The sequence below is a fragment of the Larimichthys crocea genome, chromosome XII (assembly GCF_000972845.2).
Source record: "Larimichthys crocea isolate SSNF chromosome XII, L_crocea_2.0, whole genome shotgun sequence".
NCBI classification, from domain to species: Eukaryota; Metazoa; Chordata; class Actinopteri; family Sciaenidae; genus Larimichthys; species Larimichthys crocea.
The window spans coordinates 28,470,623-28,496,498 of record NC_040022.1 but is presented as its reverse complement, the minus strand read 5'-3'; the positions used below and the strand labels follow the sequence as shown (position 1 = coordinate 28,496,498).

General features: G+C 42.5%; 2 protein-coding genes across 10 annotated transcripts; one reads left to right on the top strand and one right to left on the bottom strand.

Annotated features, from left to right (window-relative positions):
- Nucleotides 1-45: 45 nt before the first annotated feature.
- On the bottom strand, nucleotides 46-24,823 carry rpap3 (RNA polymerase II associated protein 3). Of its 9 annotated transcripts, none has more exons than XM_027285504.1 (17): nucleotides 24,812-24,823; nucleotides 4,827-4,987; nucleotides 4,593-4,748; nucleotides 4,399-4,509; nucleotides 4,194-4,321; nucleotides 3,966-4,087; nucleotides 3,815-3,885; nucleotides 3,595-3,729; nucleotides 3,317-3,444; nucleotides 3,103-3,224; nucleotides 2,874-2,944; nucleotides 2,497-2,583; nucleotides 1,885-2,084; nucleotides 1,600-1,783; nucleotides 1,264-1,361; nucleotides 1,084-1,184; nucleotides 46-984 (listed from the first exon to the last, which is right to left on the bottom strand). In XM_027285504.1, the coding sequence occupies exons 2-17, from the start codon at nucleotides 4,977-4,979 to the stop codon at nucleotides 899-901; spliced, it is 1,953 nt and encodes a 650-aa protein (XP_027141305.1). In that variant the 5' UTR covers nucleotides 4,980-4,987; nucleotides 24,812-24,823; the 3' UTR covers nucleotides 46-898. The 9 variants fall into 9 exon arrangements, with proteins under 9 accessions (XP_027141305.1, XP_027141299.1, XP_010736189.2 ...); XM_027285498.1 differs by lacking the exon at nucleotides 24,812-24,823 and adding an exon at nucleotides 7,460-7,920; XM_010737887.3 differs by lacking the exon at nucleotides 24,812-24,823 and adding an exon at nucleotides 7,660-7,920.
- Nucleotides 9,968-13,346, top strand: atp23 (ATP23 metallopeptidase and ATP synthase assembly factor homolog). The gene is made up of 6 exons (XM_010737886.3): nucleotides 9,968-10,194; nucleotides 11,059-11,104; nucleotides 11,656-11,737; nucleotides 11,818-11,955; nucleotides 12,526-12,609; nucleotides 12,710-13,346. The coding sequence occupies exons 1-6, from the start codon at nucleotides 10,047-10,049 to the stop codon at nucleotides 12,911-12,913; spliced, it is 702 nt and encodes a 233-aa protein (XP_010736188.3). The 5' UTR covers nucleotides 9,968-10,046; the 3' UTR covers nucleotides 12,914-13,346.
- Nucleotides 24,824-25,876: the final 1,053 nt, after the last annotated feature.

Here is a 25,876-nt window from a genome sequence, read left to right as displayed (position 1 = left end):
TTGACTCATCACCTATTTACTTCTACTGACTCAACAGCTCACACATATTACAAAATACACCTTTATTCGTCAGCTTCTTAAAACAGAACAAAAACCGTATTTGCAGAACACTTGTGACTCAAACTGAACACCTCCATCACTCACACGTGCCTGATGTGTTTCAGCCGATGCAGCGTCAGGATTTATTTGGTAGGTTTCAGAACAGGAGGGACAGAGTACTCACAGAGACCAATCTGTACCTTCACGCTGCATTCAAGATGAAATGGAAAGCTGGAAATTCACATGACTCTTTTACAGAACTGGTTGAGGTTCTCCCAATGATTGAATTATCTGGCTCTGTTTCAACACATCAGCTTCACAGGTTTATCATCCTCAAAATCAAAATAAAATACATTCAACTCATCAAGTGTCTTGGTGGAAAAATAAGTTTCCTTAAACCTGCATGGAGTTTGAAGTCAGTATACAAGTACTTGTGTACATGTGCCTCCTCTATCACCAATAAACATAATATAAAAAAATATTTTTTTTTCAGCATTGCATATTAAATGTATGAGAACAGTTGTGCAGTAAATGATTCAACATATACGTTTACACAGAAAGTATAAATGGTGACATTAGCTGTTGCAGGAGCAGGATTCGACACTGTTTTTATGCACCAAGGTCAGAATTCAAACCTAAAATGTGTGAATTTCCAGTTTCCAACTCTAAATAAATGCAGTGTATGAACAGCAAAACAGAGAATTGTGGCATCATATTTCCACAGGTGAAAGGCCGTAACACAGCAGTCCAATTTAACGAAAGGGAATTGAATAAAAGTTTATTCAGTATTAGAACTACACGCACTGTGTGTTGAAATTTAAAGTCTATAGAATGAGCAGATGTTCCTTAGATCTGAGCGTTACACTCCGTACTTCTTCTGCAAGGCTGTGACAGATGATCCTTCCAGCTCAGCTTGGTGGAGGAAGTCAAACACTTCTTTAAGCACTGCAGGGGAAAGAAAATCAGTCCAGCAATTAGAAATATGATGGAATGTGTGAGTGAAAAGTAGAAGCCATCTGCAACAATAAGCCAAAGAGACTCGACCTTTCTTCTCTGGGGACGACATGAACATGACAGCCATGTCGAAGCGCCTCACGCTTGCTAGACTCCTGAGGATCTCCAGCGTGGTGGCTGGTGCTTCATTCCTGCACGAGGCCGATGTTAATGTACAGTAAAACCAGTTCACGTTTAGATTTTTTCCTCTGAGCATCTTTAAAAACTCACTTGATATAGAAACCGTGCAGAGTTTTCAAGATCTGATTGAGAATGTCAGGTTCGAGGGAGTTGTGGAAAATGCTTCTGTACGCGTCGGGCTTGATTTGCTGTAAGACGAGAACAAAAACAAGGCTGAGAACTTCAGTTAAAACAAAACACTGCAGGCTAATCTTGATTGTAGATTTCATAGATTTTAAAGTCTCTCTATATAAATAAATGCCCATGGCTCGGCTTCATCTGCATATGCACGCCTTGTGCTGACAGCATATAATTATACCGTCTGAACACACAAACATTAAATGACAGCATACGCAGTCAGATCTGTTTTCTTCAAACACGGCTCACCCTCAGATATCCGTAAACCGCGTCAGGCTGGTTTCCAATCTTACGGAGGTCGGCCTCGAGCTGGAAGCTGTTGGTGGGTGGAGGAGGCAGGTCCGCTGCTGTTGCGGAGGTGACGGTTGATGGTTCGGGGGAATGAGCGATTTCCTCCTGTGCTGGTTGTTTGCTCTGCCTGCTCAAAGGAACTCTGGGAAACAGAAGCAGGACACGTGTTTATTGGGTGGGAATAATCGATGCAACATCCGACTGAGTAACGCAACATGGAATAGAAAAGGAGGTGCCACTAACTGCTCAGACGAGTGTGAAGGGACTTCTGCCATCTCCTCAATCTTGATCATTTTGGCGCTGGGTGATGTTGACAGTGGAGACGATTTGTCCTCAGCCTCCCTCACCACTTCCTGGATGATGTACTCGGATCCGCCTGGCTCCACGTCAGTCACCGACACCTTCCCGCTCACTTCCTCAATATCAATCCTCCTCAGTGGTTTCTGAGCAGCATTATTATGATTATTATTATTATTATTCAGTCGACGTGATGACTCTAATAAACACACTAAGTTAAAGTGAAAGGATCCAGATGTTCAGTCTACACTGATGTCTCTCCTGCCACCTGCTGGACAAATTAGGTCCAAGCATGTTGTAAACGCAGAGTGACCTATTAGATAGAAAATTCTTTAAAAAAATGCTATATGACAACTTCCTGAAGCCCAAAGTGATGTCACACACTCATTTTCTCAGACAAACTTTCCAAAAAGTCAAAAGAATTCAGCTCATTTTATGAAATGAAGAAAAGATCTTTCAATTTGTGAGGCTGTGAAAAAACAGCAAAATGATGACACATTTTCACAAAAAAAAAGAGAGACTTCTTTACAAAATGTACAATTGAAAATGAGAACTCACAGTGGACTGCAGATGTGTTGGTTTCTCTATCGGCTGGACCGTCCTCCTCTGCGTGCTGTCTGGTGTTTGAAGAAGGCCTCCCTCGTCCTAACATGACACCATGACATTAAGAACAGAGAGGTGAAGTCTGTTGTAGATCAGAGCTGATGAAGTCTGACGTGTCCATTACTCATCTCTACATAAAATTGGAATTGAATCATTTATGCTGGTAATGGTTTTTATAGCCAGAGGGGCTTGAAACACGGTAGAGTGGAATGGTGACTAACAACTATCAGCAAAGAATGAAGTAAAAATAGTTTTTCAATGTATTGCTGTCATGTTATTTGTTATATTTGTTCATTTATCTCTTGAACTAATAACTGGATCTTGAAACATACAATCTGGAGTTTCTGGAGTTCATTCAAGGCCTGCTTGTTCCCTGGTTCCAGTTTCAAGACCTCCTGGAAATCTGTAACACACAAACACACAGACTGTGATTTAAAGCAAATCGTCAATAGATGACATCAATAATGATCGCTCATATTATTTCAGTGCAATTTCATTTAAACAGACTAAATGTAGTTGCTGCTGTTTGCCTTTGGAGGACAGTGTTGTTCCGCACAGTACCTTGTTTGGCCTCCTGTGGTTTTCCTAAAGCCACTCTGGCCGTGGCACGACGGGCGAAAGCCTTGGAGTAAGTACTGTCCAGATAAATGGCTCTGGTGCAGTCCTCCTCTGCCTCCTGAAACCTGCAGGAAATGTTTTAACTCCCTTTAACACAGGCATTTACACTGCGACAGGAAAAAAAAAAGCGTGCTAGAGGAATAAATGATGTGCTTACTTCTCCAGCTTGAGGAAAGCCATGGCTCTGTTGGCGGGCAGCAGGACGTTCATGCTGTCTGCCTCCATGCCTCTGCTGTAACACTCGACAGCTGCTTCGTACTTCCCCTCTTTGAAATAAGCGTTCCCCTGAAGGATACAAAACCAGCACAGCACATTTTGTGTTCACAGAATTAGTAGGTTCCCCAACAACATGACTCATCGAGAGTCTTTGACATGTGAGCTGATGAGTCCAGCTCAAACACTGCAGGATGATTCAGAAACCAGAGTGAAGCTTACTCTGTCTTTCTGTATAACCGCCTCCTGCCGTCTCTGCTGCTCCTCCATCAGCCTCTCCTGCTCGGGCTCTGCTGTGGGAGCCTCCTGTGACTGCATGGCTTCACTCGGGGCGGCCGGGGTTTGATCTCCAAGGATCTGAAACCAAATCACATAAAAGGGCGTGAGTAAAAGAGAAGACAAGAAATGACGCTGATCCCCAAAATGATCATTTCACGCTCACCTCTTGGATTTTTTTCACTTCATTCTGTGCCTCCGCGTTCCCGGGGTCAAGCTTCAGAACCATCTGATAATCTGTTGGGAGATGGATTCATGTCGTTATATCGGAGGACAGAGATTCAAACAGATGATCTGATCCTTTTATAGTTGGTCACCTTCTAATGCAGATTCATATTTCTTCAGTGCAAACCGTGCTGCTGCTCTGCGTGCGTACGCTTTGAAGTAGTTGCTGTCCAGAGCTATCGCTAAGTTGCAGTCGGACTCTGCCACGGCGTACCTGCAGAGAACAACGTCTCAGTGATTTACATGAGAACAAAAACTCAGAAGAGAGCATACACATTAAGTGAAAAGTGCTTAAAATAGCAGCAGTATACGCCATTTACTTTTTGAGCCTGAAGAAGGAGGTGGCTCGGTTTGTGGGGAGCACAGGGTTGTAAGGATCTGCACCCATCCCTCTGCTGTAACACTCAATGGCACTGTCGTAGTTCCCGTCCTTGAAGAAAGCATTGCCCTGAAAATAAAAAGCAGAACGTGCTTTAGGAAAGGGTCGCTTCTCCTCTCTGGGTTCACCTCCAGATCAGTGTTTACCTTCTCTTTCTCAGCCAGCGCTCTCTCCTGATCCGCCGCTGCCTCCTCAGAGTCCGACTCATTTGACTCTGCGGGACTGTCCTCCTTATCCATCTCTGACAGAGCCTTGTCCTGCGAGGACAGGGACAGAAATCTTTAGTCAATGACTTCACCGATTACGTTACGTATGTCTGTTTGTTGTTAAGATGAGCTACCACGTCAAACTTGTCCCACGATCTATAGTCGTATGCTTTTATCCTCGAGGCCTGCTTGGACTCGTCTCCATTTCCCGTTGGCTCCCTCGTCTTCTTCTTCTTCTTCTCCCTCATCTTTGTCTTGTAGTCTTTGTTGCGCACAGGTGGGAGCTTCTTCTACAAAAAACAGAGACAACAAGCTGCTGAACAAGATCCTGAGGGGAGTTACCTGCTCCTGCCGTGAGTGGGACAGACCTGGTCCTCCTGAAGTCCTCCCCTCCTCAGCTCGTCGTCCTTCTTCTTCATGTCTGTCTCCCAGCTCTCCAGCTCCTTCATGAAGCTGTGCATGTCCTCCGCGTTCTGCCGCATCTGCAGCTGCAACTCGATGGCTTTGTTTCCCCCGGACATGTTCCTCCCTGTGAGACACACGTTTGTTTTGGACAGTTTCTCAACACGTGTTGCTGTAGCTGCTGTAGCTGCTGTAGCTGCTGTAGCTGCTGTGGCTGCTGTAGCTGCTGTAGCTGCTGTGGCTGCTGTGGCTGCTGTGGCTGCTGTGGCTGCTGTGGCTGCTGTAGCTGCTGTAGCTGCTGTAGCTGCTGTGGTTGCTGTGGCTGCTGTGGCTGCTGTGGCTGCTGTACCTGCTGTAGCTGCTGTAGCTGCTGTAGCTGCTGTACCTGCTGTAGCTGCTGTACCTGCTGTAGCTGCTGTACCTGCTGTGGCTGCTGTGGCTGCTGTGGCTGCTGTGGCTGCTGTACCTGCTGTGTATCTGCTGTAGCTGCTGTTAGCTGCTTAGCTGCTGACTTGCTTGTAGCTGCTGTTGCTGCTGTAGAGCTGCTGTTGCTTGTGTGCCTGCTGTGTTGTACTTGCTGTGCTGCTGTAGCTGCTGTAGCTGCTTGTAGCTGCTGTACTTGCTGTGCTGCTGTTGTAGCTGCGTAGCCTGCTGTAGCTGCTGTGTACTTGCTGTAGCTGCTGTACCTGCTGTAGCTCTGTTGTAGTTGCTGTAAGCTGCTGTAGCTGCTGTAGCTGCTGTCGCTGCTGGTAGCTGCTGTTGCTGTAGCTGCTGTAGGCTGCTGTAGCTGCCTGTACCTGCTGTACCTGCTGTAGCTGCTGTAGCTGCTGTAGCTGCTTGCTTCGCTTGCTGTAGCTGCTGTAGCTGCTGTACCTGCTGTTAGCTGCTGTTACTGCTGAGCTGCTGTAGCTGCTTGTAGCTGCTGTACTTGCTGTGTACTGCTGTACTGCTGTGCTTGCTGTAGCTGCTGTACCTGCTGTTACCTGCTGTAGTTGCTGTAGCTGCTGTGGCTTGACTGTAGCTGCTGTACGCTGCTGTAGCTGCGTAGCTGCTGTTAGCTGCTGGTTGCTTGCTGTATCTGTTGCTGTAGCTGCTGTAGCTGCTGTAGCTGCTGTAGTGCTGTAGGTGCTGTAGCTGCTGTACGCTGCTGTAGCTGCTGTAGCTGCTGTACCTGCTGTAGCCTGCTGTAGCTGCTGTAGCTGCTGTACCTGCGAGCTGCTGTAGGTTGCTGTAGGCTGCTGTAGCTGCTGTAGTCTGCTGTAGCTGCTTGTAGCTGCTGTAGCTGCTGTAGCTGCTGTAGCTTGCTTGCTGTAGTTGCTGTAGCTGCTGTAGCTGCTGTAGTGCTTGTACTGCTGTAGTGCTTGTAGCTGTGTAGCGCTGTAGTTGCTGTGTTACCTGCTGTAGCTGCTGTAGTTGCTGTACTCTGTAGCTGGCTGTAGCTGCTGTACCTGCTGTAGCTGCTGTTACCTGCTGCGCTGCTGTAGCCTGCTGTAGCTGCTGTAGCTGCTGTACCTGCTGTAGCTGTGTAGCTGCTGTAGCTGCTGTAGCTTGCTGTAGCTGCTGTACCTGCTGTATGCTGTAGTTGCTGTACTGCTGTAGCTGCTGTAGCTGCTGTAGTGCTGTTTTACCTGCTGTAGCTTGCTGTAGCTGCTGTAGGCTGCTTGTAGTGCTGTCGCTGCTTGTAGTTGCTGTAGTTGCTGTACTGCGTAGCTCTGCTTTTACTGCTTTTGTAGCTGCTGTAGTTGCTGTAGTTGCTGTAGTTGCTGTTAGCCTTGCTGTAGCTGCTTGTAGCTTGCTGTAGTGTAGTGCTGTAGCTGCTGTAGTTGCTGTAGTTGCTCTGTACTTTTGCTGTGTACCTGCTGTAGTTGCTGTCTATTGCGTAGCTGCTGTAGTTGCTGTAACTGCTGTAGTGCTGTAGCCTGCTTGTCGTTGCTGTACGCTGCTGTAGTTGCTGTTTAGTTGCTTGTAGTTGCGTAGCTGCTGTAGCTGCTGTACCTGCTGTAGTTGCTGTTAGTTGCTGTAGCTTGCTTGTAGTTGCTGTAGTTGCTGTCTGCTGTAGTTGCTGTACTTGCTGTAGCTGCTGTAGCTGCTGTAGCTGCTGTAGTTGCTGTAGCTGCTGTTCTTGCTGTGTGTAGTTGCTGTACCTGCTTGTAAGTCTGTAGTTGCTGTTGTAGCTGCTTGTAGTGCTGTAGCTGCTGTACGTTGCTGTAGCTGCTGTAGTGCTCTGTACCTGCTGTACCTGCTGTAGTTGCTGTATGTAGTCTGTCAGCTGCTGTACTTGCTGTAGCTGCTGTGTTGTAGGCTGTAGTCTGCGTGTGTGCTGTAGCTGCTGTAGCTGCTTGTAGCTTGCCTGTAGCGCTGTAACCTGCTGTCGCTGCGTACTTTTTGTTTTTTTTACCCCTGCGTAAGATGCTGTAGCTGCGGTAGCTTGCTGTAGTTGCTGTAGTTGCTGTAGCTGCTGTAGCTGCTGTAGCTGCTGTAGCTGCTGTAGCTGCTGTACCTGCTGTAGTTGGTGTAGCTGCTGTAGCTGCTGTAGCTGCTGTACCTGCTGTAGCTGCTGTAGCTGCTGTAGCTGCTGTAGCTGCTGTAGCTGCTGTACCTGCTGTAGCTGCTGTAGCTGCTGTAGCTGCTGTAGTTGCTGTAGCTGCTGTAGCTGCTGTAGTTGCTGTAGTTGCTGTAGCTGCTGTAGTTGCTGTCTTGAAGAATCACGCGGTCATGCTTTGGCGGCTAGCAGCTAGCAGCTATGAGACGCAGCAGACATTAGAGGGCAGTGCGCAGGCTGTGCAGCTGTGACCGTACCTGCCAGGTGTGTCTCCGGCGGGTAGTCGCTGCTGAAGTTACCTGCCAGGTGTGTCTCCGGCGGGTAGTCGCTGCTGAAGTTACCTGCCAGGTGTGTCTCCGGCGGGTAGTCGCTGCTGAAGTGTCGCTGAGGTGAGCGCGTGCGGCTGATCGTCAACACAAACCGAGTCTCTGTTCACAGCTCTGTGTTTATGTCCGCAGCCATGACAGCCGAGGCCCAGCAGCCTTTGCGCGCTGAGTCTGCGTGCGCTGGGCGTAACCAAAGATCGTCTATGCGACAAACCATAACTGCTAACAGCAGGCAGTTAGCCTGCCTGAGTGAGTATTTTCAAAATAAGAGTTCCTTCAAAATAAAAGACTTTGTAAAACTCAGACAGACACAACTTATTTCAGCTAATTTCACACTTTCTTATACTATTACTATTTCTTTCTACAATTCTACCTTTTCATACAAATTTATTCAGTATTACACATGTACCACTTCATACTATTCTACTCTTTTCCGCTTATTTCACATTTTTAAGTGACACTTCTTCTCCTGAAAACATTGCCTTGTCCTTCTTCTTCCTTTTCCACTATTCCTGACTTCCACTGCCCTGTACTCGTCACTTCCCTCTCTCTTTCATATCTAGGACACGCTGTAATTACATGTTCCATTGTTCCTTTCTCCCCACAGTTACATTGCCCAGTTGGATGTTTGCCTATAATAAAAAAGTGTGCTGTTCAGTTTACTGTGCCCTATTCTTATCCTGCTCATGACTACTTGTTCTTTCCTGTTCTCTCCATTACATCCTACCTCTCCTACCACACTCTGTATTTTATGTAAATGTCTTCCTTTTGTCTGATTCTCCCAACGTTGTTTATTTCCTTCCAGACTGCTTTTGATCATTTGACTTTCATTTCCACCTCCTCTTTCTTTACTGCCTCCTTTGCAGTTTTGTCTGCTTTTTTGTTTCCTTGTAATTCCTAAAACACGTGTGGGTCCAGCTCCACATGAACACTATTTCCCTTCCCTGTCGTGTCAATCTGGATGTTTTTAACAGTACTTCATATAATATTTCCTGATGTGTCGTGCTGTCCAGATTTGGATGCTTTAGAGTGATGAAACTGAATCACTACATATGACTGTCTTCCTGTCTGCCATGTCCTCCACCCATTCTATTGCCAACAATATAAAATATATTAAATAATCTTTTTGAAATTGTTATATAGTGACTGGGAATCACCACTGCTGCGCCTATTATCAGCTCTTTTGATCCATCTGTGTATATGTAAACATATTCCTCATACTTTTTATCTTTGTAGTTATAAAATTCCTGGACTAGATCCACTGTTTTATTTCTTCTCTTGATGTTCCATATCTCTAGATCCACACTTGCTTCATGTAACATCCACTCTGGCCTTGCAGCCCACAGAACTGTTGTTGCCCTCCTCGCACTGCCATACCTCCTGCATGAAATGAGTACACACTCTGCTGTTTCCCTGCAGTGATTACACTGCCCAGTTAGATGTTTGCCTATAGTAAAACGTGTACTATTCAGATTGCTATGCCCTATTCTTAATCTGCCCATCACTCCTTCTGTTACCTCCTTGTGTGCACATTAGACCATTTGCTATAAATTCATATGTATCTCTATCAATTCAAACTTTTTGCTTAATAAAACAAGCAATTATTGCAAAGTTATTATTTATTATTTAGTCTTGAACAAGGCCATTAGATTAGTTAGATATCTTGTGCACACAAAATACTACATTTTAGGACTACATTTTTAATCTCCCAATATGTTTGCCACTGTTTATTTATTTTAGCATCTTTTCTAGCTGCCTACTTTGCCATCTTATCCACTTTTTCATTCCCTTGCATCTCTGAATGTCTGTACCCACATGAATACTTCTTTTTCCCCCTGATGTGCTAACCTCGAATTGTTTGAGGTTTTTTCTTGGTGTGCTCTGGCTGATCCAAATGAGTATTTTCCTTCCACCCAACGGTGTAAATGACCAACAACATAAACACCATTAAATAAAAGGTGCCTCTGGCTCTAATGCATTGTTGTATTAAATCATGATTATATGCTAGTGTATTGCACTGAGCACTAGGTTTGGTTTTAGTCGCCAAATCGTGGTGCGAGTTGACGACTTGCTTGCACGTTCTGAATAGACGATCTATACAGTTTTTTAAAAACTATTTTTTTAATGTTACATCAAAGATAAGTATATTTCATAACGCTGTTGTATAAAATATATTATTAATATATAATTTAAAAAAACAAAACAAAAAAAAGTAATCCATTACCTGTGACCTACAGCTGTCACGTGATCTACAAAACAGCGATGACCTCTCTCGGAAGCTAATCAGGGCTAAACCTATGTGCTAACATTTGGACACAATGGACCAGACTAAACAAGAGGAGGATTATGGATACGGCTTATTCCCGGAGAGGAAGAGGGCTCAGTCCAGCAAAGGGTTCATCAGGGACAGCTTGTTCACTTTCCACCACAGGTGTCAGTTCATGCTGCAGGTCGCAGTGGACAGCAGTGAGTATTTCAGCTAGCTGCTGCTTTAGCCTGTTGAGTTCACTGTCATGTCAGCTGTGAGCAGTGAGCAGGCTGCTGTCTGATGAAGAGCCGTGTACACTGTTCACAGACGCGTCAGCTCATGTAGTGAGCAGGCTGCTGTCTGATGAAGAGCCGTGTACACTGTTCACAGACGCGTCAGCTCATGCAGTGAGCAGGCTGCTGTCTGATGAAGAGCCGTGTACACTGTTCACAGACGCGTCAGCTCATGCAGTGAGCAGGCTGCTGTCTGATGAAGAGCCGTGTACACTGTTCACAGACGCGTCAGCTCATGCAGTGAGCAGGCTGCTGTCTGATGAAGAGCCGTGTACACTGTTCACAGACGCGTCAGCTCATGTAGTGAGCAGGCTGCTGTCTGATGAAGAGCCGTGTACACTGTTCACAGACGCGTCAGCTCATGCAGTGAGCAGGCTGCTGTCTGATGAAGAGCCGTGTACACTGTTCACAGACGCGTCAGCTCATGTAGTGAGCAGGCTGCTGTCTGATGAAGAGCCGTGTACACTGTTCACAGACGCGTCAGCTCATGTAGTGAGCAGGCTGCTGTCTGATGAAGAGCCGTGTACACTGTTCACAGACGCGTCAGCTCATGCAGTGAGCAGGCTGCTGTCTGATGAAGAGCCGTGTACACTGTTCACAGACGCGTCAGCTCATGTAGTGAGCAGGCTGCTGTCTGATGAAGAGCCGTGTACACTGTTCACAGACGCGTCAGCTCATGTAGTGAGCAGGCTGCTGTCTGATGAAGAGCCGTGTACACTGTTCACAGACGCGTCAGCTCATGTAGTGAGCAGTGTCGGTGACTACTAACCGTGTCTGTCCTTCCCTCAGGTCCCTATGCTAAACTCCTCCTCAACGCCATGAAGAGTTCAGGATGGTACGTGGACCAAACACAGTGTTTATCATTAGACACCTTTTTTCACAGCAGCCATTTTGACATGAAACACTCCAGGTGTTAGCAATGATGCTAATTAAGGCCCCGTTCCATTCAGCTCACACAGAGTCAGGGTGCTGCATGTTGTGCTCACTACAAAGCCTCTGCTGCACTAAATGGAACTGGACCTTAATCAGTATCATTGGTAACACCTGTGTTTACTGTAGTATGTCATGTCAAAATGGCCGCTGTGAAAAAGGTAATAACTCATATTCCTGCAGACAAGCTGGGACTGTTTTTTACACAGAACCATCAGATGATGCTACTACTGCTGTCATGATTTAAGTTACGGTGTACACAAATAAACAAAGTAACAGAACTCATTTTTAGAAGCACCGTCTTGAAATAGAATTAACAAATCTTAATTTATGAATCCCTGAATGTATCCTGTTATTGTTTATGTTTAGATCATCTCCTATACGTTCATAATTGATATCACTGTTACCCAGTTATTTACGTGACATTTATGTAATGCTCTTTTTCTTCCCTTCAAGCAAAGTGTTGAAAGACCGACATTTCTCCTGTGAAGATTGTGACGGGACGGTCAGCGGCGGCTTTGACGCGATATCTTCTCAAGTAAGAAAGAGACCTTTGCAGTAACACAGATGAAGCAGGTTCAGATGCCTTAATGTGACTTCTTTAACGTGAATTTGCAGATCGTTTTGTGTCAGAACAACATCAGCCAGCAGTCCCACATGACTCGAGTGGTCACACATGAGCTCATCCATGCCTTTGACCACTGTCGGGCCCACGTGGACTGGTTTAACAACTATAGACATCTGGCTTGTTCTGAGGTGAGTCCCACTGTGTTCACACAGTGCTGACTTTTGTTATGTCTGTGTCTCTGAATCTTTGGCACTGTGTTCCTTTTCTCATGAATGAACCAGATAAAATGTTCCCTTTGACTTAATACTAGGTTACATACTGTGACCCTTCATTGACATTGTAACCAAAGTGCAGGGAAGAGCTCTTTCACTCCAGTTTACGGGCAGTAAGGGAGGAAGCTTAGACAGACTCCTATAATCAGACAGCATTGACTGTTATGATTTCCAAATATTGTTTCCTTAAAGGCTACGGCTGGCAGCCCTGCTCTGACTGTGGCCAAGCTCTTTGGTTCTTACTGAAAATTTAAATCTTAAAAAGCAGGTCATGAATATATAGTAAAATAATAAGTTTGTTCCTAAACCACCCGGGCCCTGCCAGGAGTAAATACAGTTTGTTTCCTCATAAACAGGATGCCAGCATTTCATTCAGACTTCAGAAAAGGGAGGTTGGCTTGGTTGCGATAAATCCCAATCGTACACATCACATATTGTCCTCCACCTGCATTGTTTGATTGTTTTGTTTGCTGATCTCTCTTTCAGATCCGGGCAGCCAACCTCAGCGGAGACTGCACCTTTAGCAATGAAGCTGCCAGATTCAACTTCGGCTTGAAGGAGCATCATCAGGTACTCTTTTGGGGATAACTTTTACAGGCAGGTTTCAGGCTTGTGTTTCTAATTTAACACTCAAACCTGTTTGTTTGTTTGTTTTTCTTTTCTGGGACAGGAGTGCGTCAGAGACCGTGCCCTTCGCTCCATCCTAGCTCTGAGGAACATCAGTCGACAGGAGGCGGAGAAGATAGTGGATGAAGTCTTCGACACGTGTTTCAATGACCACGCGCCTTTTGGACGAATCCCACACAGCAAGAAGGATGCCAAGTTCGCCAGCAGAGATTACGAGAACAGAGGGCGATATTATGCAAACCTTTAGTGTCACCACATTTTCATTTAACTTCCCCAAGGGTGCTGTGACTGACAGCAACGCTGACAAGAGCTTGACAAGCGTCAGCCGTGGTCAGCGCAAAAAAGGCTCGACAGAATGACAGTGTGTTGAAAACAAGTATATCCCTTCAGAAGGGATGTTCGGAGAATGATTTGTCCTTAGGAGAGGAGAGCGAAGGAATTTCCTTTTCTATCTGATGGACACTAATTCTGCACAAAGGGATTGTGAAGGACCCAATGATTTATTTGTCCATTATTTGGTTTTAGGTGATCATTGGGTGCTTTTAATGAAATACAGGATTTCCTTTAACTGTGTGTTTGTCTTGTTGCCACACTGACCTCCATTAATTTCTTGTAAATAGAGCTGGTTCTGCTGAAATGAATCAAAATCAACTTGTGTTTGAATTAAAGTCTGCAATCCTCTGAAAAAGGCAGTTATTTATGAGGACAAGAGGGGGTGTTTCGTCCGACCTTGGCACAAACTGTTTGAATGAATGTCCTGCCAAAGAAACGTAAGTAAGCGTACTGCTGATAACGACGCATTCATGTCTAATCCCAAGAGGACTCTTCAAATTAACATGTGAGACAAATAATATGAGGAAAGTGAGGAAAGTTCTTCCACAACAACGTCACGGACAACTTTGTTCACATCTGTGCCGCCACTGTAAAATGTCACTGCTGACATCTTTATTGGACATTAGCATTTAAAGAATCTCGTATCCCTCCACAGAGATTAATGAGGGAAGAAGTTATAAGGGAATTAGCCTCATAATCCCCCTCCCCCACCCCTTCCTCCTCCACTTATGCCTATCTCAAAGACAACATGCTCTGCATCATAATCACAAAGTCACTTGGTGTGTCTGCCGTCGGAGAGCAATATGCCGCTTATCTCTACATTCTCTTAAAAAAAAAAACAACCCAAAAGAACACGTGGGCTGGAACAACAAGGCGAGTGGGTGGGATGGGACGAGCAAAGAAGATTAGGTTAATTTTAGACGCTTAACAGAGAAAATGATGAAAGCAGCATGCAGGCAGTGGGATTAATGCGAGACAAATGCAAGAAAACAAAAGAAGGGAATGATATTTGGATTTCCGTGATGTTATACACCCAAGTAGGCCAAATAAAGAAATCATAGAAAACAATAGAATTACTGCTGGAATTGTGTGTGTATCAAATGCCAGCTGCTTAACACATTTGGCATAATTAGACATGCTGAGCAAGGCTGTGAATTTGTAAGTTATTGCTGAGATTAGCACCATAGCATGGATTTAAGAAATACTGAGGGCCTAACAACCAACCCACAGCCACATATAAGTTTCATACTCTGGAATCAGAGCTGTTGAAAGAACACAATGTTTTTAATGAATTAATGATTAACTCCCCACAGGTTACTAAATTGCTAAAATTAGGATGTAGCCTTGTTGCCCTTGTTGGTCTCGACAGTTTAAGAGCTAGACATTCAAATTGGAGTGCCACAAACTTTAAATACATAACACTGTTACTACAAGCCTGCTAGTAAACAGTTGCTTATTGAAACACCCAACAGCAACATCTAATCTATTAGACCATCTAATGGATGCATGTCTGCTATTCGTCTTCCTTTAGTGTTGTTTTGGTCTGAACAAAAATGTTCCACTATGTTAATGCTAATTTGATGCTGTCAACCAGGTAGCATACAGTTCATTTTCCCCCAAGAATAGCCACCTGTCGTCTTGAGAAACACATTTAATGAGAATGTTAAAAATGAACCAAAGGTGTCAAGGTTCAGACTGCAAAAGAGCAAAACAATGAGCTGAAAGACACTAAAATGCTGCATAGAGCTGAGAGGAGCTGCAGTGAGATGATCCTTCTCTGTGGGTAATGTAGTTATAATTATTTCCTCCATTTTACTACAACCCTGCTGCTGTAGTACTGTGTTGTGGAGCAGTAAACCCTCATTCATGACTGCAGTACCATATGTGTCCTTTGGATGGCAGTTTTGCCCACTAATACACTCATCAAACTTGAAAAGAAAGTACTGTTTTATTGATACATATAATTGAATCCATTTTGTTGAGTACTGTTCCAGGTGAATGTTTAGCCTTTTATGAGCTGAGATAGGGCACGGTAATCAAGTTGCCGCTGCGAAGAGTGACGACTTTCATTATTCCATCTATTTAAGCAGGCAGCACCCACTGTGATCTAATTAGGATGCTCCAGCAACACTGGCATCCCTTCACTAATCTGCTGTAGGACAACACATTAACCCCGAAAGCACTAATGAACTCATCTCATTAATTAGAATAATGCCAGATTTGGTCGTAGCGTGGAGGGGCGATGAAGTGTGAGGACACCTACTTGCCTTTGTGAAGTTTTAAGGTGTCTACTCTTCATGATAATGAGAATGTGCTGAATTATTTAGCTGGGAATTGTAAAGTACTGAAAGACATTGATCTTTCTGGACTTATTTGATGAAGAAGACCATGCATGTTTCTGCACAATGCATCTTTTCAAAATGTGTGATAAGCTTTAGGGGGAAAGTGTTTGACACACACACATTTACTTCTCCTGGATGACTTTCAAATGAACATGAAAGAAGCAGAGGAAAGACCGGGGGAAAAGCTGGTCGACGAGGCATCCTTTGGCCAAGATGACCATTTTTCAGTCCCATCTCCAGCACTCTGGGGAAACACTTGAACAAAGAAAATATATTGAGTCCAGTCGCCTGTCTTTAGCCTGAGGAGAACAATCATATTCAACTGATTGAGGACAAGAGTGCATATCTAAAGATGGCCGCTGTGAACCTTGTTTTATCAGCTGACAACATATCTGAGCACAGATGAGAATAAATATCCAGAATGAGGAGAAGAGTAAAAATAATAACACGACAAAGAACAAAATGAAGAAAAAGTAGTTATAGTAACAGTAAGCTACTAGTAGAAGTGCTAGCAGGATTAGCAGTTTAGCCTTGTACAACCAGCTGTAGGCTCGTAGCACATGAACTAGCTCTATTAGCACCAACATTAGATGTAGCACTTGCATTATTATTACTGTTACTACTATTTTGGCTCATTTCTGTGTTGTAAATTTGAAGTTAAAGCCTGTTAGCTTAATTTAGCACAAAGACTAGACACTCCAGGAAACAGCTAGCATGAAAGTCCACCTCTAACGTTCACTAATTAGTTAGTCTGCCATGAACCCTCGCAACAACACAACATATAATTTTACTCTGACATACAGTAAATCAAGAATGAGCTTTAGCGGTGCTAGCAAGTGCTAGCTTTTTCTTTAACCTGTTTTCAGTCTTTATGCTAAGCTAACTGGCTTGTGGCAGTAGCGTCACATTTAGCATACAGACATTAGCGTGGTATTTAATTTATCATGTGACACTTGGCCAGAAATAAATGCATATTTAAGCTATACTTTAATTTATTACTAGGTGGTAGCTATGGCAGCAGCCTTATTCAATGTTATTTCTACCAAAATATGAAAATAGCAATGTGAGTGTAGTAATATGAAACTATGTCTTCGTTTATATGATAAAAACATTTTCTTAGCTATGTATGTATGTATGTATGTATGTATGTATGTATGTATGTATGTATGTATGTATGTATGTATGTATCCAAAAATGACCAGTGAGAATCAATCACTGCCAGCAGAGTACTATGCATATGATACCTCGGGATGTAATATAATTCATTAGGTAGTTAACAGGCAACACTGACAGTGTTGAAAAAAAAAGTTGGAATCATTAGAATTCACAGCACAAATCCTCTGGAGGCGAACCGTCTAACCTGACAATTAACTCCCCCAGCGGGGAAGCACTGTTTGGGACTGGTGAGGGGGTGGGCATGTATATCAATTAATTATGTGTGCAAGTTGAGGATTAATTAAGGAGATGTTTAAAGTTGACTGAGATCATCTTTGTATTGCTACAATTTTATGTAATTTTGCAACTTTCTGGCTCGACTCTTTCAACGTGTTCTGTAGACTGTCTTGAATAACAAGGACGGCTGTTTCAGGACAGATATAATTTTGGAAGCTTTGATAGCTGTGAGACAAAAATGTATTCATCTCCATTGTACTGAGGTGAAGAAAGAATTCTCACAGGTGGTTTTTTCAATCCCTGGACAGTTAAAACCTTAAGTATCTGCATAGCTTGATACCGTTAGAGGTAACTCTTTCCAAGGTTTTTTGCAAGTAAGCCTCAAATCTTGGAAATGAAGTCTACAGTCGTGTCCTGACAAGTCTGAAGTACACTTTGATGTAGTCTCAAAAAGGTTAATAAACACCCTTCCCTAGATTTAAATGTTAATCTTTATATAATAGTAGATAAGATAATTATATATTAATAAAAAATGTTTGACAACTTGTATGACAAAATCTAAATCCACTTTAAGTTAACAGGTCCACAGACAAATTGTTATGTAGCAATGGTTAGGATAACCTTTATAAGGAGGAACTATCTGCAACATGATGACAGGCAGATTCACTGTGTATGAGTGTGAGATTTCAAGTGTTTTTGCTGCCAGTGTGACAGTCTTGTGTGGCAGTCGTGTTTTCAGTCAAATACAAAAGGAAGGAGGTGGTGAGTTAGTTAAGTGGTCTTTTCCCACGTTGTCTCAATAACAGCAATAAGTCGAGAGATTTGCGGCACGTTGAATGAGGCTTATTAGGAATGAAAGGACTGGAGATTATATCAGGAAATCCCCCTGAAACACACACACACACAGTAGATCTTGATGCTGCTAAACATCCTGTATCAGAGAAAAGGACAGAGCACAGAAACGAACATATAATCTCTGGAACACATGCAAACTAATCAGGTAACGTGAATATTGTCTAATAAAATGCTGTCATTAGATTAAACCACATAGCTAATCTATTTGTTGTAGTAATATCTTTTCACTATTTCTGAAAACTTACACAAAATGTCATTTTCTTATTTTCCAACATAAATGACAGGAGTTCAAGTAAATTAGTGCTGGCAGACAGTTAACATTCACTGCGGAACTGTAGATGACTTCTATAACGGTAATTAACACATGCTGGCATTTGAATCTTCATTTTGCTAATGATATGCATGGTATTAATTAGGCCTAAGTGATTAACATAACAACCGCTGGACAATGTCCTGGGGTAAGAGCAGGGCTGTTTTTCTTTTTATTAATTCTCCCTAAAGCCACGGACTCATTAATAAATCCTAACAGCCAGCTCTGCTAACCTTGACAAGTATTGTGAGTCGTGTTGAAAGTGATTTAGTAAACTCTGTATGCATGTAGAATGAATTGAAAACTGTGGAATATGTGAAGAGATGTTGACAAAGCATTTTAACAAAGAGAAGGAAACACAATAGAGACAAACAGAAAGGAAGACTGAAAATGAAAATGAAACAAGATAACATAGAAAAGGAAGAAGAATTGCCGCAAATATTAATAAATATTAGATATTACAGTACATAGATATTACAGTACACAGCAGTTAACATGGCACGGGCTGACATGACAGATGTTGATAGCTTGCTACGGTGACCGCGGCGCTGCCGTTCCGCCTCTGGTGTGAGTTGGCCTTTAAACCTACATTCATACATATGTTCTTTAACCACTTGGGAGCAGCACAACAAAAGTAAATCCAACATCGTAAAGTTGATATGGTAAACATATTGGCTAACAATTGCTTACTCAGCAACTTTGTATCATGTAGCATGTAGATCTCTGTGTCTGGAAGTCCAGTATTCTTTCACCCTTAAGGTTTCTTTTGGTCTCCATTGACTCCTGAATAAGGCAGTTGTCTTTTTAGCTCATATGTGCTCAACTTATGTGCACTTTTGAGTCACTAACTTTCTCTATCTGCTGTTTGGTGATGTGACTAGAAATTCAGTTGTTGAGAACAGTAAGAGTAAACCAAAGCGATAAATTTGTTAGTCATAAAAAACAAACCAAAAAAAAGCTGAAAGATGCTAAAACATTTCATAGAGCTGAGAGAAAGTGCAGAGTTCAATGTAGAGGTTTTGTCTGCAAGTAATTTGCAAATCCCAATAATGAACCTGTTATTGGTGGTCCAAGAGGTCAAAGAAGTGGTCTGGAGACTGTACTCGAGTCCTACAGCCCTGTGAAGTCAGCTAAGAACGAAACCTGCCCTTGAATTCTTTGTCATTCGAAACAACAAGGACATTGGCAGATCACCTCATTCTCCTATTCGCCCCATTTGTGAGATGTGGTCGGCCTTTTCAGAGCTGAGCGGGCGGCCGCTGGGACTTCCAATTCATTGAAGGGAGGAGCAGGAGATTGCCTGAAGGGTCGACTCCCCTCTCTGGTGAGCCAATTTAGTTTGACCTCTCGTATCGTCTCCTGCGTCGCGAGTCCAGATAACTGTCCTCGAATCTGGCGGCTTTGTCACGGTTGAGCTCTGGCAGCGGTGGAGCAGCTGAACCTGAACATCCACAACCAGAGGGATTACCGTGTCTTCAGTGAGGACCTGAGTGACGACTGATGCCTTTTTTGCTAACATTTGCCTGTCTGAAATAGTAGATGAGAATTGCAGCAGCAGAGTGTGCTAGAGAGTTGAGATACTGTCTACGGATACCTACTGTCCTGTAACTGGAAGGTCAAGGGTTTGATCCCTTGAACACCCCGCATTTGATTTTGTTTGGTCAAAATCGATGTGTTAGCATTTATACTGATGTATATTTGTTTTTTTCAGGTTGTTCTGTTACAAGCATTCATGGGTTATAAACAAAGGTCACATGATTCATAAGCACTAATTGGACAGCTTAGAGATTTTGACCAGGCCATATTTAATTCCTGCAGTGGTTGCATCCTGAAAAAGTTACCAAACTAATGCCACAGTGCTGCCATTGATCATCAAAGCAGAACCTAAAATCTAAATGAGAACACATCTTGAACTCTTGTAGCATTCTGTCTAATTATCATTTCTCTGAGCCGGCTGTACCTCAGCATGACGTTCATTATTCAGAAGGGTGAGGCTGACACTGACCCTGTATCTTCTCCGCACATCACAGTCATTAGTCACTGCCGGGTATGGCAAGATGAACCCGCTTTCCAGCTTTTAACATCACGCCCAACACTATTGATCAGCCACTGATTCTGGCCCTTTTTACTGTCTGAACCAGCAGGCAATTAAAGTGTAAACACACACACACACAATATAACTTGAAGACACTTTTGCTATCTCAAGAAGTCAAGAAGGAGAAACACATTGATCTTCATGTGAACTTTGGTGACTTGAATAAAGAGACGAATCAAAGTCAAGTGAGTTATTTGCAAAGACAACAAAAGCAGTCAGCTTGTAATGATGGCCCAGTCAGACACGCCGTTATAAATATCCACACGCATGTATGATAATCAGTCTGGTGCAGGCCAATAATCATGTTCTGTATTTTTTCATTGAACCTGTGCAAAGACCTTAATAAATATTCTTTGACTAGACTTAAAAGAAATGCATCAGACAGAAATATTCGTCTTTTAATCAAATATTAAATATCAGGCTCTTGTCTTCCACGGCCATACAGAGATTTTTCCCTGCATGTACAAAAATGCATGCATGAAAGCAAGTAGAGCAGAACCCCTTAAAGGTACATCATCAAATTTACGATTGCATTAACCTCAACACCCTTCCGCGTAGGAAAATCTACGGTGGCCATCATGTGACAAAAAAGACAACTGCCGACAAGTAACCTGTGGAGGGTTGACTTTAGCAAGCTGGTCTGTATGCTAATAAAACTTATCTAAAAAGATAAGTGATGTAAGGCTCACAAGCTAATCTATTGTTCTGTCTATCTATCTATTGGTCTGATAGTGAGATAGTCTGAGCAGGCAACAAGTTTTTCTCTCCATTTGCAGTCAAAAAACAGATGAATAAACCAATAACAGAGGGACAGAAAGAGGGAGGTCAGGGCCAGGTGAGGCCCTCCAAAGTGGCCAGGTGAGGAGGAGAGCTGCAGGGGATCTTAGCAATATGAGACCTGCTACGTTGGCAACGTGACGGCGAAGCACGGTCTGTGGATATGTAGATAAAAAGGCAAATTTTAAGGTAAAAAAGACATAATGATTTGTTTTATAAGGTGTTTATATATCACAGAAAACATAGTTAAGCATGTTATATGATATATTATATTATAAATTATATATATACAGTTACACACTGCACCTTTAAATAAAGTTGATGGTGTATATACTGTATTATACATTTTTTGTCAGTTTTTTTGCCAAACCTGAAGGATACAAATAGCGACAAGGTGTAAAATCATTCTGAAATGGTAACTGTGGAGTTGAGTGCCTTGCTCAATGGCAGCTCAGAAATGATGAAAAAAGGGGTAGTTATTTTGATTCCCCCTGAGATGATACAATCACATCATCAAGACTGCCTCTAAAGCTTCCGGGCGTTCATCTATTACAGTGATTGATCAATCTATTGAATTCATTGATCAAAGTTTAATTCGATTGAATGTAATGAGCATTTTATGCATTTTTATACGCTTCAAGACATGGCAAAAAAACATAGTGGAGTAAAATGCACTCTGTCAAAGTAGATTCTCCATATGTGAACTGGCCTGGTTTCAAATGACATGCTCGGGTGCTTTACATAAATCCTAACTGGATATGGAACCACTAGAGGTCGCTCTGATGCTGCTTCCTGTTCACACAAGAAGCCTTCTGGGTAAAACTTAATTTTACACTGGCCTTAATCCAGTTTATTAACCTGTAAATTAATCACTGGAACTGACGACAGTATCAGAATGCAAACACACACTAAATGTTGTATTTGCATACTTGTGCATGTTTTAAAGAGTCAGTGAATGAATGATGTGTTTTCTTTTTAAATGCCTGCATTAAGTTAACAAACTGCACACATTTAAGACTGAACCTGAAGTCAGAAGAAGACACATTTCTCACTAAAAAGTCGTTCCTTTAATGCGAGTTTAAGTGACTCATCTCACAGTTCATTAGTTAAGAAAACACTCTGATTGGTTTTGCCCCACAGGCCATAGTGACCTTCAAGTTGTCTCCACCAGCGGTAAATTCTACTGTCTGCGTGATTCAAGACTTTGTTGCTAATAAATGTGTGCATTCACCGTACCGCTGAGTGCGAGGCACATCTCACTTTTATCTGCAGCCCTGCCTTCCAATCCCCCTGATCCTGTCACTCCCCTCTCCCCCCCTCTGGAAGACAGGGAAAAAAACACATCTCCAGAAACCACTTCTGATGGAAAACGCAGCTGTTTGCAAGTTTGCTCGCTGAGAGAGCATGGAAATGGCTTGTAAGGCACGCTCCGACAGTACTGTAGGCCTCCTGGCAGACTAACACAAGGGCACAGAGTTGTGGTTTCACATGGTTCAGCATGCTGCATGAGTCACTGACCAGAAACATGTCTCTCCCATACAGCATGGTGAGGCTCAGTGACTTACACTGTGGTGGGAGAGGGCCAAAGACAATAAGCCAGGGGCTGCATAATAACATATGTGAATTATGCCCAGCAAAAAATGCATGTCAAATCCATGTGAATACCAAGAAAAGCCATTTAAAAAATGCTATAGGGGTTAAAAACCAAAATAGTGAAAGTGACAGTTCTCTAGTGCTCTAAATATTTGCTGTCTGTTAGCACTTTCCTGTTGCACAGGAAGTGATGTATTTGACATTTTATGGTCTGTTAGCAAAAAACAAAGCAGTTGTTTTTCAGACTCTAAAAAGCTGCCATACACCAACTGACCAACCCAACAAAGTTAACAACAAGCATTTGGCAACTATAAAGTCAGATATTGTTCTCATGAGCTGGTGACCAAAAGAAACCTAAAATAACAGTGAATGGACAAAAAGAAATGATTAATACTGAAGCCTGATAAGGTTTTTGGCTTCTGTGGATTGGATATCATGGTAGTTAACATTAGCAGTGATAGCCACTATGGCCTAAAATACAAAGAAAAGAGCATCGCCTATGGAAACTCAAAACTCATCAATTAAACATCCAAGAAGACATTACTGTACCGCCCCCAACTGTTTGATTGACAGCTGATTTCTGGGACGTGTTGTGCAGAAGCACCACATAGTTGAAAACCATTTATGTCTGGGAATACAGAGAGTGTTTTCTCATTTCATAAAACAATGAGAACTGTAGCTGTCGTCGTGCTTTTTCTTTGAAAATTTGATTTTCCTCTTTCAGGCATTTAGCTCTAAGCTATTTTGTGGGTGTCAAAACGATCGCTGCAGGCCTGGCGAGGTGATTAAAATCAGGTGTTACTGTATGATTGATGCAGTGTGCGCCACATATGTGCTGCTTTCACACTGGTAATTACAACACTTTCAAAAGATGTGGAATTCACCGTTTGATGTATGTCTGCCTGCAAGGACTTTAAAGAACTTGACGAAAGAACATCTGGGACTGGAAAGAAAGTCGCTGGTGGGAAAAAAAAAGAGGAACTCATGTTTGAAAATGGAATGCAGCATGCAGCAAGTTCCTTGGAGAGCCAAAGTGTTTCTAAATCAAGACCATGAGGCTGCTTATATGTCCACTAGTCCTGTAACTGCCAGGAAATACTAATGCTCTCTTGGATGGTAACCTAAAAAGGCAAACATTTTCATAACTTATCCTATAAAGAATGGTTGTCCAATTCTTCTTAAAATCACGCTACATTTATCAGTGGTTGACAAAACTGCTTTCACAGCACTTTCATTGCACTGCTGCACTAATCAATATTTATTAACAATGGCTGAAATGACAATGTTAATAATTGACTAATGCCATTGTGAGTCCTTCTCCTCTCAAACTCACAGAGAAATTTCATCCGACTCACTTCATCACAGCTTTATGTTGTTATGCAGCGTTTTAGCATCTTTCAGCTCACTGTTTTGGTTTCCCTTTTTCAGCCCCAGCAGGCAGCTGTTTTCAGCAAATAAGTTCTAATAAACTCACTCTTCACTACCTGCCCAGCACCAAAGAGGCAGACAAAGTTGGCGATTAGCTGGTGAACATAATGGAGCAATTAGCAGCTAAGGAACCAGATATTTCCCTCAGGAGTTGGTGGAGACCAAAACAGAGCTGTAAGGAGAGTGAATATTGGATGAGCTGTCGCTGGGTGGCCAGACACGTAACCCCAAATGATTGCTAATGTTGCTCCATTTTGGCTCAATGCATAAAAAGGTTATTGGTAAGTTCATAACCCTAACCCTAACCCTAACCCTAACCCTTCATAAGGAAATACCATGTCAACGTTGTGTTTACAGCTTGCTCCACTGCCTGCAAATGGCAGAATAAATCAACTGCAACTTTAATCAATTATCCAATATGAATTTGTCAGTTGATGACAAATTTGCCACACCCATGAGGTTATTCTTTTGGCCAGTTATTAGTAAACATTAAGTAATCATAAAGCTCCAGTGTGTTAGATTCAGGTCTACCTAAAGAGTATCGCACAAATGGAATATAATAAGCATAAACATGTTTTTATTATAATCACCCGGAATGTGTTATATATTATGTTGTAGATGTTATGTTTTTTTAAGACGTTTATCTACAGATAGAGTCAGCCATGTTGAACTGCCATGTTTCTACAGTAACCCCCAAACAATCAAATTAAACACTGGCTGTATGATTGTTTTCCATGTTTCACAGTCACCAGAGTTTCTCCTCGATGCTTGGACAGTGTCATTTACTTTTTCTTATTACCAAAACAATATTTCGCAAATTGAGACTGAAAACATAGATATGTTTTGTTGTCAATACCTTAGAATTAAAAAGGCTTCTCCAAACCCATTGAGTTGCACAGATATTAAGCAATCATACAGTGATAAATCCATTACAGAGAACAGTTTGTATGACAACAGTACCATCAAATAAACCAGAATGCATTGCAGGTGGAATTCTGAGTGAAGGGGTGTGATAATAACCTTTTTTGCTTAAAAATCTTGCCGTGCTGATGTTTGGAGTGCAGCTGTCATCATTTTCTCCTCCTACTCCTAAGCTGCTGAAATCTACATGTTCAGACATGTTCTCTGGGGGGTAGTTGAAAGGCATTCTGGGAAATGTAGGAACACTCTAACCAAAATGGAAGTAGACAAGGCATGTAGAGGAGCATAAAATGGCACTTTATTAAAAATATGATGGATATTTTCTTTAAACTGTTTCAAAGTAGGCTTCTTTACTACTTCTAGCAAACTGTTTCTTCTTTTTCTTTAATTACAAATACACCAGTTATATCAGTTCAATGAGATAATAATTTGTGCATAGATTAACAAGAGAAATACAGTCTAACTTCTTACTTAACAATAAAAATACTCTCACATCAGTGAACTAATTTGCGTCAGTCCAGAAAGTCCTTGTCATGAAGCCGCTTAGGAATCCCAGACTTAAAGCAACATCTGGCTGGTTTTAAGAGTCATGGACAGTTTGCCGCAGGTGGTGGTGGGCGGGGGTTCATGTGGGTTATATGGACCGTGGAAGTTTAAAAGGGTCAATACACGTGGATACAACACAACTCCGGTTCATGTGGAGAGCTGTGGAAAGGGGGAAAATGGCAGATTTTCAGGAAAAGTCTGCATTCTTTCCAAACTCCCCTAAATAAAAGATTTGACTTCATAATGAGTCTGTAATAGATTTAAGAGGAATGCTATGTGGTACGATTATCAAACTTTTACGTGAGAAGAGGAAGTTTAACATTGCGATAAGGTATCTACAAGCAGTTTCAAGGGACAATAAAACTGAACAGACTTTTCTGTTTTTCATGCTAAAAAATGTGGCTTTGTTGATCATAGTTTGGTGAGCATAATAGCCACAAATGCCAACAGTTGGACTGAGAGAGGGAAAAGTCCTGTTTAAGGCCTAGATGGTGGAAATGATTATGTTCTCCTTGCTATCGTGGAAAGTAATGCTCTGCAGCAATTTGTCCACCTGCACCTCTGAACAGCGGGCTTGGTAACAATTACTGGTCCAGGAAAGAAAACATTATAGAGTCA